This window comes from Chamaea fasciata, unplaced genomic scaffold, assembly GCF_029207755.1.
Source record: "Chamaea fasciata isolate MVZ Bird 193981 ecotype frontalis unplaced genomic scaffold, bChaFas1.0.hap1 SCAF_2, whole genome shotgun sequence".
NCBI classification, from domain to species: domain Eukaryota; kingdom Metazoa; phylum Chordata; class Aves; order Passeriformes; family Sylviidae; genus Chamaea; species Chamaea fasciata.
The window spans coordinates 29,625,009-29,641,678 of NW_027094087.1; the positions used below are offsets into that span (position 1 = coordinate 29,625,009).

The 16,670-nt window shown below is 44.3% G+C and overlaps 1 protein-coding gene across 1 annotated transcript in view; it reads left to right on the forward strand.

Annotated features, from left to right (window-relative positions):
• Nucleotides 1-630: 630 nt before the first annotated feature.
• A2M (alpha-2-macroglobulin) overlaps nucleotides 631-16,670 on the forward strand; it is a 30,355-nt gene continuing 14,315 nt past the window's right edge. Inside the window, exons 1-17 of the mRNA XM_066175546.1 lie at nucleotides 631-819; nucleotides 2,458-2,641; nucleotides 3,749-3,908; nucleotides 4,784-4,836; nucleotides 5,340-5,360; nucleotides 5,721-5,889; nucleotides 7,095-7,179; nucleotides 7,939-8,062; nucleotides 9,537-9,651; nucleotides 9,892-10,001; nucleotides 10,497-10,655; nucleotides 12,012-12,239; nucleotides 12,568-12,631; nucleotides 13,110-13,252; nucleotides 14,445-14,594; nucleotides 15,260-15,430; nucleotides 16,034-16,181. Of these exons, the coding sequence (XP_066031643.1) occupies nucleotides 734-819; nucleotides 2,458-2,641; nucleotides 3,749-3,908; nucleotides 4,784-4,836; nucleotides 5,340-5,360; nucleotides 5,721-5,889; nucleotides 7,095-7,179; nucleotides 7,939-8,062; nucleotides 9,537-9,651; nucleotides 9,892-10,001; nucleotides 10,497-10,655; nucleotides 12,012-12,239; nucleotides 12,568-12,631; nucleotides 13,110-13,252; nucleotides 14,445-14,594; nucleotides 15,260-15,430; nucleotides 16,034-16,181 (2,170 nt within the window). The 5' untranslated portion in view covers nucleotides 631-733. The remainder of the gene's footprint in view (nucleotides 820-2,457; nucleotides 2,642-3,748; nucleotides 3,909-4,783; nucleotides 4,837-5,339; nucleotides 5,361-5,720; nucleotides 5,890-7,094; nucleotides 7,180-7,938; nucleotides 8,063-9,536; nucleotides 9,652-9,891; nucleotides 10,002-10,496; nucleotides 10,656-12,011; nucleotides 12,240-12,567; nucleotides 12,632-13,109; nucleotides 13,253-14,444; nucleotides 14,595-15,259; nucleotides 15,431-16,033; nucleotides 16,182-16,670) is intronic.

Genomic DNA, 16,670 nt, shown 5'->3' on the forward strand with positions numbered 1-16,670 from the left:
ACGCTGTTAATGGGTTGAACTTTTGGCAGCTTCCCATCATGTCACTGTCCCTGTTTCTGTCAGGGTGAAGGCCAGATCATTTTAGTTGACTTGATTTTCCAGGCAATTTCTGGCCTCTTTTCCTGGCATTAGCTTTGATGGGCCCAGGAACAGAGAGCAAAAGGGAACAGTGTGGGTGGAGAGGGAAGGTTTTTTCAGTTCCCATTCCCTGTTTTCGCAACCTGTTAAGGGGAGTTAGACAAACCCATGCTTGTTTCCCAAATCGTAGCTCAATCTCCTGCTCCCAGTTTGAAGGAAATCAAACAGCTCCTGCTCTTCTAGCAACCTCCAGGACCAGTGCCATGTCCAGCTCCATACAGAGGGCCCTGGCAGAAATGGAGGCTTCCCCTCATGCTCTGCTGCTAGCCGTTCTTTCCTTAGCTACAACCTTTCCTTTTCCACTGCCTCTGTCCTGCCCCAAAAGGGACACAGCTCTGGCCTGCCCGGATCCCTCCCCTCCCTCTCCCCCCCAGCACTGGCTTTCTGCCCAGACTTGGAGCTGCTGGTTCCAGCTCCTCCTTACCGCCTCTCCCTGTTTCCGGATGGGCCCTGGCCCCCAGCCTTATCTTCTCCAGCCCCTGGGCTGTTTGCAGAGGAGAGTATAAAGGGGTTGACTGGGAGAGCAGAAGGGGAGTAAAAGCAGCACTGGACCACACTGAGTGTCTGCTTGGCTCACCACATCCTGCTGTGTACCATGGGGAAGAACGGGCTGCTTATCAAATCAAGCATCTTCCTCCTCCTCTTCTTCCTTCAGGGAGACACCTCACCCATCACAGAGCCGTAAGCTATGCTGGGGGGTCTCTGGGCAGGCAGGAGACCTTGGCTGTATTCCTGTGTCTATTTCTTTGTCCCTTGTCTTCTATTCTAACTTCTTTTCTCCAGGAATAAAGACACGAGGACTGGGTAAAGTGCCTTCTGCAAACAGGAGCTCTAGTGCTTGAGAGAGATGCAAAACAAGTTGTGAAACTGAGACATCAGTAAAACTTTAGGGGATTGACAGGATTTCAACAAAATCTTATGTACAAAATTAGTTCTTTTGAAAGACAACTTTTCATAAATGTTTGTGCAATGAAGTCTTCCTAAGAGAAACTGTTTTGAAAGGACAATAAAAGTTTTATTTTGGATTGACTGTCCTCCTCCCAAATTGAAATGTTCAGGAGTTGGGAGTGGCTTTTTTAGACGATAATGAGAAGAAAAGGAACAAATAGCTTATCTGGCATGCTCGGAAATTGCATTGTTTTTTAATTCAGCTGAGACAACAAATGAAAATTCCCTTCTCACACAGGGTAATTTGACACTGTAAGACAGTGACTGTCCAGGTCTGTGAGGGTATATTGTCCTGCCTCCCTTCTTCATCCCTGTTTGTATGTAAAGGGCATTTGTATTGTGTGCATGTGTGTACCTTTGTGGTAGGAGAAGCACATGGAGGTCCTGACATCTCAAAGACATTTTCCTTTGGCTTTTTGGCAATGTCTCTTCCTCCTCTGCAAAGCACAGGGCACCTCACCCATCACAGAACCTCAAGGGGTGCAGGGGAATTTCTGAGCAAGGCTGTACTGTCGTGCTTTCATCAAATGCAGGGGAAACAGTGGGATCTGAGGGGCCAGAGCTTGATCCCTGCAGACCAACTGATGGACAAAAAGGTGCCAGAGCTTCTGCTACTGCTAAAGGGAATGCCTTGCCTTACTGTTGAGGTATTGAGGGCTCTCCTACCATCTGCTCGCTGCTCTGAGTATGCCCACTGGAGGCCAGTCCTCATCCACCAAAATGGGAGCGCAGTTAGCATTAGGTGGATCGGGCTTGGTTCCCAGGTGCAGTGCTGGGCACCGGGACACCACCGCCAAGTTGCCATGAGGAGGAGGCTGCGGAGAGCTGAGCAGGGATCCCATGTTGAGCTGAGACAGAAGGACTTGCTTTCCTGAAAACCTGAAACTTGTTTGTGTTTTTGCTTAAGATCTGGCACCACGCTGTGGCAGTTTTGAATCTCTGCGAGGAATGAGAGTAATGCTACAGATGCTTCGCAGTGTATAGTCAATGGAATTTTTTCACTGGGTACTGGCATTTGTGTGACTCCTGAATGCTACCAACAGTGTCTAGCAAAGGTGACAATTGAGTTCCCCCCTGCCTTTATTCAGGATCCCAGGAAGAAGTGCTGCTAGTGTGCCAGAATCTAGAAAAACATATTCTTTCCAGGTGTTTGTGTGTAGGATTTCCTCTGGTATTTTATATTTGAGACTAGCCTCTCTGCTTTCCCCTGCTGCTACACACGTGCTGGAAATCTTGTTACACTCTTAGAAAATGCACCCTTCTCCCTGTGTGGTGAAAGCTGTAGTCATCAGATTGGTTTATTTGTTCTTTATACACAGCTCCTCTTACCTGTTGCTGCTCCTCTGACCTATCACTCCCCCTTGCTCCTAGGCAGTACCTGGTGCTGGTGCCCTTTATGATACACACAGATTCTCAAGAGAAAGTCTGCGTTCAACTGACCCACCTGAACGAGTCTGTGACTCTGAGTGCCACATTGGAGTACCAAGGGGAGAACAGGAGCTTGATTGATGACGTGGTGTCAGAGAAAGATATGTTCACCTGCATCCCTTTCTCTGTGAGTATCTCATCCTTGCCGGATGATCCTTTTTGCCAGGCATAAAATGTAAAGGCACTGAGAAGTAATCACCAGAGTAATACTACGGTCACTTACCTCTTGGCTAAAAGTGTGTTCATGGCCATCCTCAACACCCTCTTACTGCTGAGATCTCCTCGGTATCCTAAATGACTGTGAGATGCTGAATCCTGGAAAGCCATCCGCTTTCTAGGACAGGAGAAGAAAGTGGGTTTCATATACTGACACTCCTGATGGCTGTTTGGTGAAATGGCTTTCCACACCATCCTTCAACATCCTCAATTTGTCACTTGAGTGCTTTCAAATTGTGGTAGAGCTTTTGGACCTCAGATACTTTTCACCTGGTGTATACTGAATTAATGTGAGAACATAGAGCTGTGATTGCCTGTTTCTCAAAAAAAAAACCAAAACAAAACAAACCCCCCCCCCCCCCCAAAAAAAAACAAACCAACAAAAAAAAGCAAAGCAGGAAATTTATAATTTAATGCAATTGAAAGCCCCAGGGACTATAATGAGTTGTAGGCAACTAGGAAACCTGATCATTGAGCTCAGAGCCTAGATTATGTCCTTGGCCTGAAGAGTGAAGAATTGGTCTTCAGGACGCTGAAAAGGTTGGCATTTTTGTGTTGGTTTGTCAAATGAAGACTGAAGACTGACTTGGTCACTTGTGAAACAGAGGTACAGATGTCTGCCATGTCTGGTTTGGAAAAGGAAATGTTCTGCAAGGACTATTATCATGATATGTAGGTGAGAGACCTGAAAGAGAAGACAGACTATTTCATTCTGGTTGTGAATGTCGAAGGGAAAAGGAAGGAAAGGTTTGGTCAGGGCAGTAAGAATTTTAAAAATTTTGGTGCTAGAGCTAGGAGTTCCTTTGCTGCTCAATACTTGCACAATCACTGCACAGCAGGAGGAATGGGTAGGAATCTGGGACAAATAAAAATCAGTCTCTTTTTCCTGATTATAGTTCCTCTCACCTCTGTGTTGGGTCCATCAGGATTACATTAGATCTCTTATTTCATGAAGGCTAGTCCAGTTCAGGAAGCCTTTAAAGGTGGTCTGTTACATAATTTCCTTCTTACTTTCCAGCTTCCAAAATCAAGACTCCCATTACCAGCCATGTTTCTCACTGTGACGGTGAAGGGGGCCACGCTGCAGTTCAGCAGCCGAAAATTAGTGGTGGTCCAGAACTCTGAGAGCTTGGTCTTCATCCAGACGGACAAACCCATCTACAAGCCTGGACAGACAGGTAGGTACAGGAAAGGGGTGGAGATTTGCATTTGAAACAAACATTTGTACTAAAACCGTTGGATCATTCTGGCTGGATATGGGATGCTTTCAGTGGGGGTCAGAACTGCAACCTCATGGGTGAGACTTATGTTTTATTACTCCATATAGGAGAAATTTGGGGAATCTTAAGGTGCATGCACATATTTGAGGCACCTGCACACTCTCCCTCTGTCACTGTGGGCTCTGTTGTTGTGGTCCATGCAGTTAAGAGGTCTGGATTAAAATCAGAGAAAGACTGGATATTTATCCTATAGAGAACAGGGCCAAAACTCAGACTAAGTCATGAAATAGCTTCCAAAGCAGCATCTGATTTTGCTCAATGAAGATAGAAAGAATTATGTAAGCTATTTATTTCTTCTGGGTCAGTGATCTCCTAAATTTGGCCTGGATAAAAACAAATGTCCTAAAAGAGGTACTGAATTCTCTCTCCATCCAGAGCCGACACAAACTTGCAGACAAGTAATTTGCTTGCATTCATCCTTCCTAGGAAGTCAGTCTAGCTATAACAAAGTTAGAAGACCCATGTGAATTCTGGCTTAAAAATGCTTCATTGCAAAGTAGACAAAGGCCACTTAAATTTAACTTTGGTCCCAATTAATAAGATTCTGATGCCCATGATCAGTAAGATGTTCCCACTGCCCTGGATTTGCTCTTAACATCCTCTTATTCATGTATCCGTAGTAGATGGATAACCTTCTAGCATGATCTCGCATTCTAGTAAATGGAATTTCCTTTGAAGAGAACAGTCCTGTTTTCTGTTATACCATTTGTTTTTGCAACTGATTTTTCTGGTTACTGATTGCACTGTGAAACCCCACTGTCTTTCTCCATCAGTCCTGTTCAGAATTGTTTCTCTGGATGAAGAGTTCCGACCTGTGAATGAAATGGTAAGGATAATACTTGTTTTTCAACTTATTTGGCCTTCAGTCAAATGTGACTAAAGGGAGGAAAAATAGTCTCTGTTGGGGAGAGCTCTCAGTACACTGAGATAACTGTGAAAATTCTGGGTCACCTCAGATGTTTTAACAGGATCTTTTGTCAAATTTCTGCACTAGGCTGCCTTCTGCATTCTTGGAAAGGTTTGACAAACTGCAAATGCACAGTGCTGATGTAAACAGTGAGCAATCTGCCATTACCACAGTGTGCAGCTGATCTTACTAGCACTGCAGATCATCCAGAGTTAGTAATTTTGACTGTCTTTTGTGCCTGAGACAAAGGATTGTCCCCCTCTTCTCGCACCCAAAATACTCTGATGATCCATACCAGGAACTTTTTTCCTTACCCCATTGAATGATTAGGTTTTACCCTGAAATGTGGTCATAGCCCTAGTCATTTCACTGTGTTGCTTGCACTCTCTCTAAACATGCTGCTTCCTTTCTTCTTTTTCTAGATTCCACTGGTGTATATTGAGGTATGTACAAACATTTAATTCACATTCACATCTATTCACATCTATTGCACCTCAACCTGGGCAGAGTAAACAGTTGCTTCAACCTGATTCTTGTTTATTTTTTTGTATTAAGCCGGTCCATTACATTAATTCAACTATACAGAATTTTAACTCATATGGTGGCTACCATGTACCTGGGCCCAGGTTACAGCTCCTCTGTCATCCTGCTATGTAGTTCCCCCAAAACTCTGCTAGTGCCCTCCACTCCTGGCCTGCAGTCTCCTGAAACACAGGGGCTGTCCCTCTCTTCACTGCTTTTTCTAGACCTCATTGCAAACTCCCATTGTTCTCACAATCTCCTTGTGATTACATAATCTGCAGGACCCAAAGAAAAATCGTCTCTATCAGTGGACAAACGTAGAGTTAGAGATGGGATTTGTACAGCTGTTCTTCAACCTTACCTCTGAACCTATCCAAGGGACCTACACAGTCGTGGCACAGAAGGCTGCTGGGATGACAGTTCAGCATTCTTTCTCTGTGGAGGAGTATGGTAACTGTCACTGCAATTTTAAGTTCCTAACAGCTAGTCTCAGGGGACATGAAATCTTAATTGAACAGTGTAGCGGATCTGACCAGGATGTCCAGCATCACTGGAAATTTGTTTCTGTGTCCTTTCCCTCCCAAGAATCATCTCTTTAGGAGGAGAATACTGAAGGACTTGAGTGACCTATCTCCACTCTTCCCTAAGCCCCAGACCGTGGAGTGCAGCTCTTCAGAATGCCCACCTCAGCAAGCTCCTGTCAGGAGGAGCAAAGTGCTTGGATCAGTCTGTGCTGACAGCCACAAGCCTTACCTCCTTTCAGAGGTGCTTTTAGGCCACAGCCTCATCTCTAGTTGGCTACATACTTGTCAAATGTCACACCAGAAGTCTGGGCCTAGGCTGGGGCTGTCTAGGCTGTAAATTAAGATCTTGCCTTTTCTGCCCCACCATCTAAACCCTTAGCTTGAGTGGTGCTGTAGTGCCTTAATCTCCCTTTGGTGCTCTCACCTCCATGCCAGTTCCATCTTCTTGGCTAGAGAAATGGTATCCCAGTACACACTAGCATATGATCACAACCAGCATACCTTCCACCCCAGGAAGCCAGCTGCAGCCCTTGTTACATGGTCTGACATGACCCTGCTCATGCAGCAGAGAGGTGTCCTGGCAGATGGGTCTCAAAGTACTTTGACCTTTTGCAGTTGCAAGACTATGCTCTGTCCTGTGCTCTGAATCCCCTCCTAGTTCTCCCAAGACAGTCACCATCCACTTCCCCTCCTGCAGGAGGGTGTGGACGGGAGGTCACCCTGTGCAGTTTCACTGGGGAAGCCAGGGTGTCTTCCTGTTTCGAACACTGATACGATCTACATGCTTTGAAAATGCAGAGATCAGGCTTCAGTCTGTATTTTTGTGGGAAACTTTTACTGATTTATCTCTCTGTTTTACTGTATTCTATTGCTGTGAGACTGATAACCTATGAAGCTGCTGTATTTTAGTAGCTGGTGTAATAATCTTGTCTTCCTACCTGGCACAATGCTTGGCTGAGGGGTTTTCAATGACTTCAGTGGGATGTGCAGGTGACAGAAGCCTCTAAAATCTGACTGGTTAGATATAAAAGGTTTTTAGGTAATTTTTAAGAACAGCCTCTTAGCACCTTCGTGTGTCATTCTGATGTTACTTTCTACCACGTAGACTGTTTTCCTTTTGTTCTGCTGCAGTGCTGCCAAAATTCGAAGTGACAGTGAAAATGCCCAAGGTGATCAGCATTCTTGATGAGGAGCTGAAGGTCACAGTTTGTGGACTGTGAGTGTTATTCTTTCAAGTTCTGATTGGTTTCAGTGTTTTCTTGAGTTGCTGATGAAAGTTCAGTTGGGAGGCTGAGAGATGAGACTTTATTATATTTCTCAATACTTTTGGGGTCCCGGGACCAAGCAGACTACATCTACTATTAGACAAAAGGCAACAATTACTGTTTGATGCACTTTGTAGGTAATATAGAGAAACATAATTTTGATCTGGTTTGTTGGGGTTTTTTTGTGTGAGAGTGTTTCTTGCCTATTTTTTGAGTCATTGAGGATTTCACACCAGCTACAGTGCTAGGGATGAAGTCTTTAGTTCAGTTTACCCAGGAATGATATTTTAACTGTATCTTCTGCTTGTTATTGTGGAGAGGAAACCCTGAGGGATGCAGCTGCCCTCTTTCCTTTGGGCCACCTCACTGGATTCCACCTTGTAGTGTTCCATGCGCCCTGTAGGGAGAGCCATGTCTTGGGCTGAAGAGCGAGAGTAAAGAGCCAGTGCTCATACATATAAAAGCCAGTTCTATCACAACTGGGTGGTTGGGTAAATGTTTGCAATGTGTTCTCCTGGATGAGGGGGACTCTCAACAAATCAGCATTAACATATGGTACCAGATTTCTTTCTGCTTTTTATTTCTTGTGTGACCATGGAGGCAACTCTAGGGAAGAAAGCTGGTGTCAATGGGGATGATCCTGCAATTTTTCTACATCCCTTTTACATTCTTAATGTCTCTGTTTTCCTTTCAATCCTCTCTGCTGGTAGATACACATTTGGGAAGCCTGTTCCTGGCCTCGTGAGCTTCCGTGTCTGCCGAAAGTACGAACATGCAGCCGTGTCCTGCTATGGTGAAGAGGCCAGAGCAGTCTGTGAGGAGTTCTCTGGACAGGTGAGCCAGGATTACTCTAGTGGGTAGAGTGATTGGAGAAAGTGTTACTGAGCATGCCTTGTAGGCACAGCCTTGCTTTGAGTATGTGCAAACACAGTGTTCACGTGTGGTGAGGCACTGGCACAGGTTGCTCAGGGAAGTTGTGGATGGCCCATCCCTGGAAGTGTTCAAGCCCAGGCTGGATGGGGTTTTGAGCAACCTGGCCTACTGGGAGATGAGCCTTCCTGTGGCAGGGGAATTTAGGGAACTCAGATGGCCTTTAACCCCCATTCCAACCAAGACCATTCTGTGATTCTATGATTCTGTGAAAATCCATGTATTTTAAGGAAGACTGAAGGAAGAGAGAAGGTGCAAGAGATTGGGTGCAAGATGAAATGTTAAAGGTAAAAATAAGGGGGAAGGTCTGAGCAGTAAGAGCAATGTGTGTAAATGCCAGAATGTGATGGAGAATGAAGAGATGAAACAAATAACAGAAAGGTCAGATGGAGTGTAGAAATTATAAGAACAAAATGGGATAGAAAAGCCATGAACAATGAGAACAGAGTTGGAGCTAGCTTACACTGGAGATAGTGTATGGGGACAGAAGCTGGTGTTAGAGGAAAGAAAGGAACAGAAACCAGGAGAGAGGCTGATGCATTTTGAGCAAGAGGGAAATAAATATGGGTTTAGCAGCAGTGGTTAAGACAGACAGAAAAAGCTCCCACTTCTTTCACCTCTTAACTGGCAAGAGCGAAACTGAAAGGTGTTTGGAGCACAGACAGGTGCAACAATACTGGGTTAATTGACAGAAGGTGGAGTAATAGCAATTGTGGAAATATGCCAGGAGAAGAAAGCATGTAGAAGATGTTCTTGTGGTCCCTGGGCTCTGCTACAGCATGAGCCACATGAGTCCCTGGCTACCTCTGCCACTACTGTTGTTACCCATGTAAAAAGAAAATATAAATACTGTGGTGCTAGCCTCTGTTCCAGGCATCTCTTCTGTGGAGACTTGCCTTGTACATGAATTTGCTGAAGAGAGGTGGCAAGCTTTGGAAATACTTTTCCAGCTGTCATCTGCTTTCTACAAATACACAGGCTTTGGTTTATGTATCACTCATATGGCTTACACATTTTAAGTAAGCAGCTTTATTTTCTAATGAGCCTGATGGCTGACAAACATTTCTTATGTGGCATACATTGACTAATTCCCTATGCACTCGTACCAAGTGTTGGCAGCTTCAGACTTCACAAACATACACAAAAATTGTGTAGTTTGCAAGCATTTTACTCTAATGTTGCTATAAGTACCTCAGTATGCTTTTTGCTAAGTTATTTATGTCTTTTTCCAGTTTTGATAAGAACAACAGAGATAGATTATCTGTGAGGTGATGGGCTTCTCTTTCAGTTCAGAGCAACACACAGTGATGGATTCATTAAGTTGAATAAGCATCATATAAATGAGAATATAATGGTCTTGCTTGTTTTCCTCCAACAGACAGACATCTATGGCTGCATTTCTGAAGTGGTAAAGACCAAGTTATTCCAGCTCAAGAGAAGTGGATATGAGAATAAGCTCCATGTAGAGGCTAAGATTAAAGAGGAGGGTACAGGTATGGATCATCTGGATGAAAGAGCCTTGCAATGGGCCCAGGAGAGACCAGCAGAGGGGCCTGCCCAGTAGGAATGAGGAATAAAAGCAGACTTGTGCTTTTCTGGAGTCTTAAGAGTTTTCCTGCGTCTAGTCCAGGACCATCAAGAAAAGAGTTTGTCCAGCAGAGGAGGGTTGGCTTAGAGCAAAAGGAAGTCTGGTCAGGTAGAGGCAAATTAGTTCTTCATGCTTCTTTCTGCAGGAGTGGAGTTGACTGGAACAAGCTTCTCTGAGATCACCACCACCATTAGCAGAGTCACGTTCGTGCTTTCAGATACTTACTACAAGCGAGGAGTCCCCTTCTTTGGGCAGGTAGGGAAACCATGAGAATGGAATACCATGAGTGCCAAGCAATGATGCTACTGAACCTTCTGCTCAGATATATGCTCCAATTCTGCAAGGGTGCTGGACCTCAGTGCTGCTAATGGCTGTGGGTCTCCTTTCCTCTGAAGGCTCTCAAACTAGGGAACAGCAGCTGACAGCACAGCCCTCATTCTGTCCTTGTGCTTCTGCCTCTCTAGTCCACTGAAATTCTCCTTCTACAGTCACCTGTTTATTGGAGGCCTCAGGGGTGTGAGTACATGTCATTCTCCACATCCACTCCTCTGACTCAGAGGCAGAGATAGAAAGAGACAGGGAAAAAGTGTTCAGAAAGTTTCAGCTGTCTCTGAAAGTGAAACATGTAAAGTGTTGTTTAGGCTTCCTTGTCTGACATGGGCTCAACATCTTTACCTTGGTGTTCTAGCAGTCTTCTTCAGGTGGCAGCCATCTCTCTCCTTCTAAACTGTACTGGTTTTGCTCCTCCAGGTGAAACTAGTGGATGGGTCTAACACTCCAATTGCCAATGAAACTGTGAGAATTTCTCTTCAAGGAGGACAGGAACAAAATTATACAACAAATGAAGAGGGCATGGCAGAGTTTGCCCTAAACACTTCCTCATTGACCTTTGAAAATGTTGGAATTAGGGTAAGTCCTTTGGGCAGAGAAGGTAATGAAGCCCCCCAGAGGGCTGGAGGGGGAGCTATAAAGTTTCTTCTATAGATGCAAAAGTAGTTAGATTATTGTTCCTTATTGTTTGTGTGAACCTTGACTCCAGTTTGGTGGAAATAGTCATACAGCAGACTGAGGTTCCAGGTCACAATTGCCCTTAATCTTGTAAATATATAATTTCTGCTTGGCAATTGCAATACAGGGTTAGAAGGAACATCAAGAGATCATAATAGCCCATTCTGCTCCAAGGGATCACCAGCCCTACCTAGTCAAGGATGGGTCTATCTCCCATCTGCACATCTCAGGGTTTAATTTAGCATTTCAAGTTTCTAAGTACAGCTCCTGTTTTTTTTGGGGGGGAGGTTGGGGGTTTTTTTGTGTGTTCATTTGTTTTTGCTTTGTTTTGGTTTGTTGTGGGATTTGTTTTTCTGGGAAAAACATGTGCTGCTGAGCATCTTTTTGTTAGTGGGAAATGCTATTTGTCGCACAATATGCATATTTTGTAATATCACATCCTGGAGTAGGGAAGAATATTTGTGTCTAGAATTATATTTGCTCTTCTCCATACAATTCCTTTGTCACAGACTAAAACCATTAAAAATTTTCTGGAAGTTACTACTAGATGCTTGAAGTTTTCAGATTTTTGAGGCATTAAGAAAAGGCAAGAGTTCTCAATTATAATGAGAAAGATAAAGAAAAAAGGGCACATGAGGCACATCAAATGCTGAAATAGCACCCTTCTAAATGTGATATATCTTCCCCTTGCTCACATTTTTAAGAGGACCTGGACTCTCTCAGCTTGTCAACTTTTATTTGGTTTAGGTTTTGAATTATTAGTTGGAGATTGTCCTCCTTTTCTATAGCATCTGTAGCTTGATCTTGGGACTGGTAATATCTGAAGTGAACAGCACTATCCCTTCCTCAGTGCCGATGATAAGGAAAAAATGAAAATAAGCTTTTTTCCCCTTTAGACTAACCAGAATATTAGAGAGAGCAAGGCATTAATGTAAAAGGCCCTTAAAGTGACACTGATAGTAAAAAAAATCTGATATGATTCAGCTTGTTTGACACAAACTCCAGCTTCTCTGGCAGTGAGATCATTCCCAATAATTTGCTAAAGGTACCAGCAACATGTCTTGCACTTTCCAAAGTCATGTGTTGATTTTTTTTTTTTTTGTTTTTGCTTTTGTTTTGTTTTTTTTTATTTTGTAGATTTCCTTGTTAGTTCAGTACCAAAAAATTACTAAAGCTTTAATATTCAGCCATGAATTTTTATCTCCAGTTTGGCCACCTCTGTTTGAGGATTTATTTATGTATTTGCTCCATTTCCAGGCAGTTCATAAAACAAATGTCTTCTGCTATGAACGTTCCTGGGTTGTTCCATATTATGGAGAAAGTTATCTTCAACTGAAGCGCTTTTACTCTCCCAGTAATAGCTTCCTCAAAATTGAGCCCAAGTCCAAGCCACTAAGCTGTGGCTCCTTCACAGAGATCCAGGTGCATTATATCCTTACTCCAGAGGCTGTAGGAGAGCAGAAGAAAATCACCTTTTACTACCTGGTAAGTTTGCAGCTGCCATACAGTGAGGTTGTCACTGGCAATTATAGGGAGATTAGAAATAAAAGCTGTGGTTTGTGGCTGCAGTCTTTAAACACTTTCTTGTCGTCCTTCATATGTTCTTTGGAAACAAAAAAGAGGGTCTGAGTTGGGAGTAAAAAAGAATGTCCCTGTGCCCTCTGTGTGAGCACAGGGATTCTGCTACAGGGAGGCAGGGAGCTGGGTGTGAGCAACAGACGTACAACTCAGTTGCTCTCCTTGCAGGGTCCCTCACTTTCAGGTTTGACTAATGCAAAACCATGATCACAACAAAGTTTCTCCTTCCATTCAGGTGATGGCCAAGGGAAACATTAAGCGGGGAGGCACTCACATTCTGGATTTGGACCAGGAAAGTGGTGAGTTCCTCTCCCTCACCAAATTGTCACTCTTTTGAGGGGCCAGACAACTGTGGCAGACATACATTCTGCTTCTGTGTCAGGGATCCACATCTGCATGTCCTCTAAGATCTGGGAAGAGTTCGACCTTTATTTTCTCTGCCTTTAGGCTTTTCATAGATTTGCTCTAATCCCCTGTGCCACTATCTTTCTCCTGACACTGCACTTTCTGGGGCTTCAGTGCTCCTTGGAGATACATCTGATAGTCTGTTTTTAGAAGCTGAAGCAAAATTCAGCATACTTATACACTGGAAAACAGGCCTTTTCAGTCAGACAGGGCGACTTACACATCTCTGTGAGCACCAGTTCATCCCACTTGGATGCCTGGAATTTCATAATGGCTAGGATAAAGTTCAGCATAAAGTCAAACCTAGAATTTTGGCTGCTTCAAGAGAAAGTTTTTTACACCTTAACTTTTTGCCATTGTTTTGTTTGCTAGACAATGGTGTCTTCCCACTACAGCTGTCTGTACAAGCTGATATTGCTCCAGTGGTCCAAGTGCTTGTCTACACCACGGTCACCAGCAGGGAGGTGATTGCTGATTCAGCCAAGTTCCACACAGAATTATGTTTCAACAATAAGGTAAGTGTCCACTTCCTGAGGGAGCAGCCGTCAGACTTGTAGTGGTTTGAAAGCAAAACAAATGGGAGGCTTCAAGTCACAGATACAATTTAGTAGGAAAAAAAGGAAAGAAAGTAAAATAAAATAGATGCAATAATACAAAAGACCACTGACAGTGTCAGAATACAACCTGAGCGGAGTGATGGAAGCAGTCCAGATGAGGTGGTCTTCCTGAAGCAGTGATCCTGTAGAAAAGTCTGGTAGCTCAAGTCCTCTGGGAATCCAGTGGGTAAGCACCCCTCTGGTGTTCAGAGTTTCAGCTTATATCCAGGCTGGAATGCTTGGTTCCTCCCTCTGGGCGGAGCATCTCACAATGGGATGGTGAGTCATGTGATAAGGCCTGATGGGCCCATTAACAGGAGATAGTCCAGGAGGGGATCATCTGTGAGCTGTGCAGCCAAGGTGCTGATGGGCCCATTAACAGAAGATAAGCCAGAGTGGAGGAGGCAGGGAGCACTGCCTCACCTGGTTTCAACAGTTCATGAAGATGGTGATAGAATATACTTCAACCCAGGAACAAGACTGCAGTGTGTTCAAGCTCACTTATTTAGATTTAGCCTGGTTAAGCTATTTTCTTTAGATACACTAACACTGGACAAGCAACATATCAGTTGTTGTAGGTAGCTTCACTGCTTACTGGTTTGTGTTAACCTGGAGGAGATCAACTGCTGGAAAAACAGTGCTAGCAGGGGCTACACTGATAAAACCCCCTTTAGCAGCTGGTCAAAGCTGCTGATCCTGCAGATGGTCCTGGCTTAGAAAAAGAGAAGAGCAAGGTCTTTGCAAGCTGGTTTTCTGTCCACATATAGTTTCTGGGTGTAGTACAGTGACTGGTCCTAGTTCAAGGACATGCTCCACTGTCTGATCACATCTAGCCCCTATGTCACATCTATGCCTCATCACATTCACAATGACCACAAAACCCAAAAACACCTTAAAAATTTTATGAGCAGTTGTGATGCTTGAAGTTACCAAGAGCTCTTGATGCTGATCCCCTGGCACTGCCAGAAGGGAACAGTAGCATAGAGGAAGTCGAGAGGGAAGTGTGCGTGTGTATGGGGACCTTGTAAAGTTAGAACTGAATGCACTCAACTGGAAGGAAAAGTCCTGTGGGAGTAGGGCATCCATGACATAGCTTTTCCTGTGGTTACAGGTGGACTTAAGCTTCTCCCCTTCGGAAGGCCTGCCTTCCTCGGATGCTCACTTGCAGTTCCAAGCCTCCCCGAACTCCCTGTGTGCTGTGCGTGCTGTGGACAAGAGTGTTCTCCTCATGAAGCCAGAAGCTGACCTGTCACCCACCTCTGTACGTTCTTGGTCTGTAGAAAAAGTCAGAGCCTGGACAGAGCAAGAGCAGCCAGTGCTGGAGTTGAAACAAAGAACAGTCACTCTAGTCAGAGCTGGCACAGGGAAGCTCCCCTGTGCTGCTTCTCATCTTCCTCCAGTGGGCAAGAAGATGAGAACTGGGCAGCAGTTTTCTCAGGGGTTTTGTGTGATTTTAGGGATGGCAAATAGAAAGCCCTTTTAAGGGGTCTGCTTGTCTTGGCCAGAGCCAAATGCTGTTGTGTGTTTGATGATAATTTTTCAGTTATTCTCCTCATGCATGGATTAATTTTCTTGGGGTAGCATCTGGAAGCGTCAAAGTTTATTTGCCTTTTGCCAAGCAGAAAATGACAATCCCTGATTAAGGACAAGGTATTACAGATGGTTGGGCCAATGTTATCTTTTACGTATTTGAGCCATAATAACCAGAGTAACATACAGAGCATAAAAAAAAAGAGGCAATATCTCCAAATTTTGACCCTTTTTTTGATTCCCAAACTCTTATTGCTCTCAGAACAGGGAGGACCATGGCAAGGTCGATGCATGTGCTGGTGATGTGACTGTTACAGTGCTTGCATCCAATTCCCTCAGTTGTGTTTCGTAACAGCGGACATTAAAATGCCTAATACTCTGTCTCTTTCTGCCAAGGTGTATGACTTACTTCCAGTGAAGGAATTCCATGGCTATGTCTATGGTTCAAACATAGCCTTGGAGGAGCCCACGTGGAATTGCATGACTGTGGAGCCAATAGTTCGGGATGGGATCACCTATGTTCCAGTAACGGGGGTGGATGAAGAGGACGCTTACAGCATCCTAAAGGTATGGCCCACCTGGCCTGTTTAGGGAGTGAGTGGGAGAATGACTGAGAATGCTTAAGCCTTCTGTGGCATCATGAAATTTAACAAGGGAAGGGTTTGTGCATCTGAATGATCTGACACTTCTTTTTATCCAGATAAGCTTTAATTTATCTTGCCAGATATGTTTCACACTTGGTGGAAAAGGTCTCAAAGTTTGCTTACAGGAAAAGGTTTGAGGTTGACTTAACTGAGGTTCTAATTGGAGGTAAAGGATCCCATGCCATTGTGGTTGCCTTGAATAAATCAGTATGTCCTAGAGCTGCATTGTAGCCACAGACATTTCATTCCAGAGAGAAAACTGTATTGTCTACTTCCTGGCTAATCCTGACCCCTAGGCTGAAATTGGAGTGGAACCAGTGTCCTAGAAAAAGAGGGGATATATCCTTTGGTGTCTCTGAGCCACCCAGGCACTCACACCCAAGGATCGGGGGGTCATCTCAAGGTCCAATCACCACACAGTACCAGCTTCTCCATTTTGAGGCAGTAAAATGCCGATGTCAAATCTGCTGTGTAAACCTCAACAGGATTCAGTAATAACAAAACATGTTTGGTTTTTCTCCCGTAGGAGATGGGTTTAAAGGTTTTCACCAACACCAACGTGAGGAAACCTTGGTTTTGCGGCCCTAACCACGTCTATTCTGCCCATCTGTCTGCTGGCAGAGGAGCACCTGCGGCCATGGCTGCACCGCCCATGTATGCAATGAGGACAAGCAGTAAGGGAACTCTGTTTTGTTACTGCCTCTGTTCTGAACAGAGATCCTGTTTGTGTTTTGGGGTGAATACTTAAACAAGAGCTGGGGTTGTGAATTGAAACCTTGGAAGCAGTCCTGAGCTCATGGGTGTGCAGATTTCAGCTTCTGGATGGGTTGAGTAGGTCTACAGACGAGCTTTGGTAACTCTACACTAGAAATCATTAGAACCAGACTGTTCAAAGACTGGCAGAGCAGAGAATATTATCCCGCTGATAAATTCTCTATTCATTAGGCTTTTACAGTAGACATCTATTCCTAGATTATTGCTTACAGAGTCTCCAATACCATTCTCAGGCTGTTCTCATTGACTCAGCCAGTCTTACGTATGCTCAAAAGCATGAAGTGGGGGACAAATTTTTCGGTGATGAGTTGGTAGACTTTGGGAGCTAGCATGATAAGACATAAATGGTAGAAGTCCAGTCTAAAATGGACCCATTCCTATTATTCTGT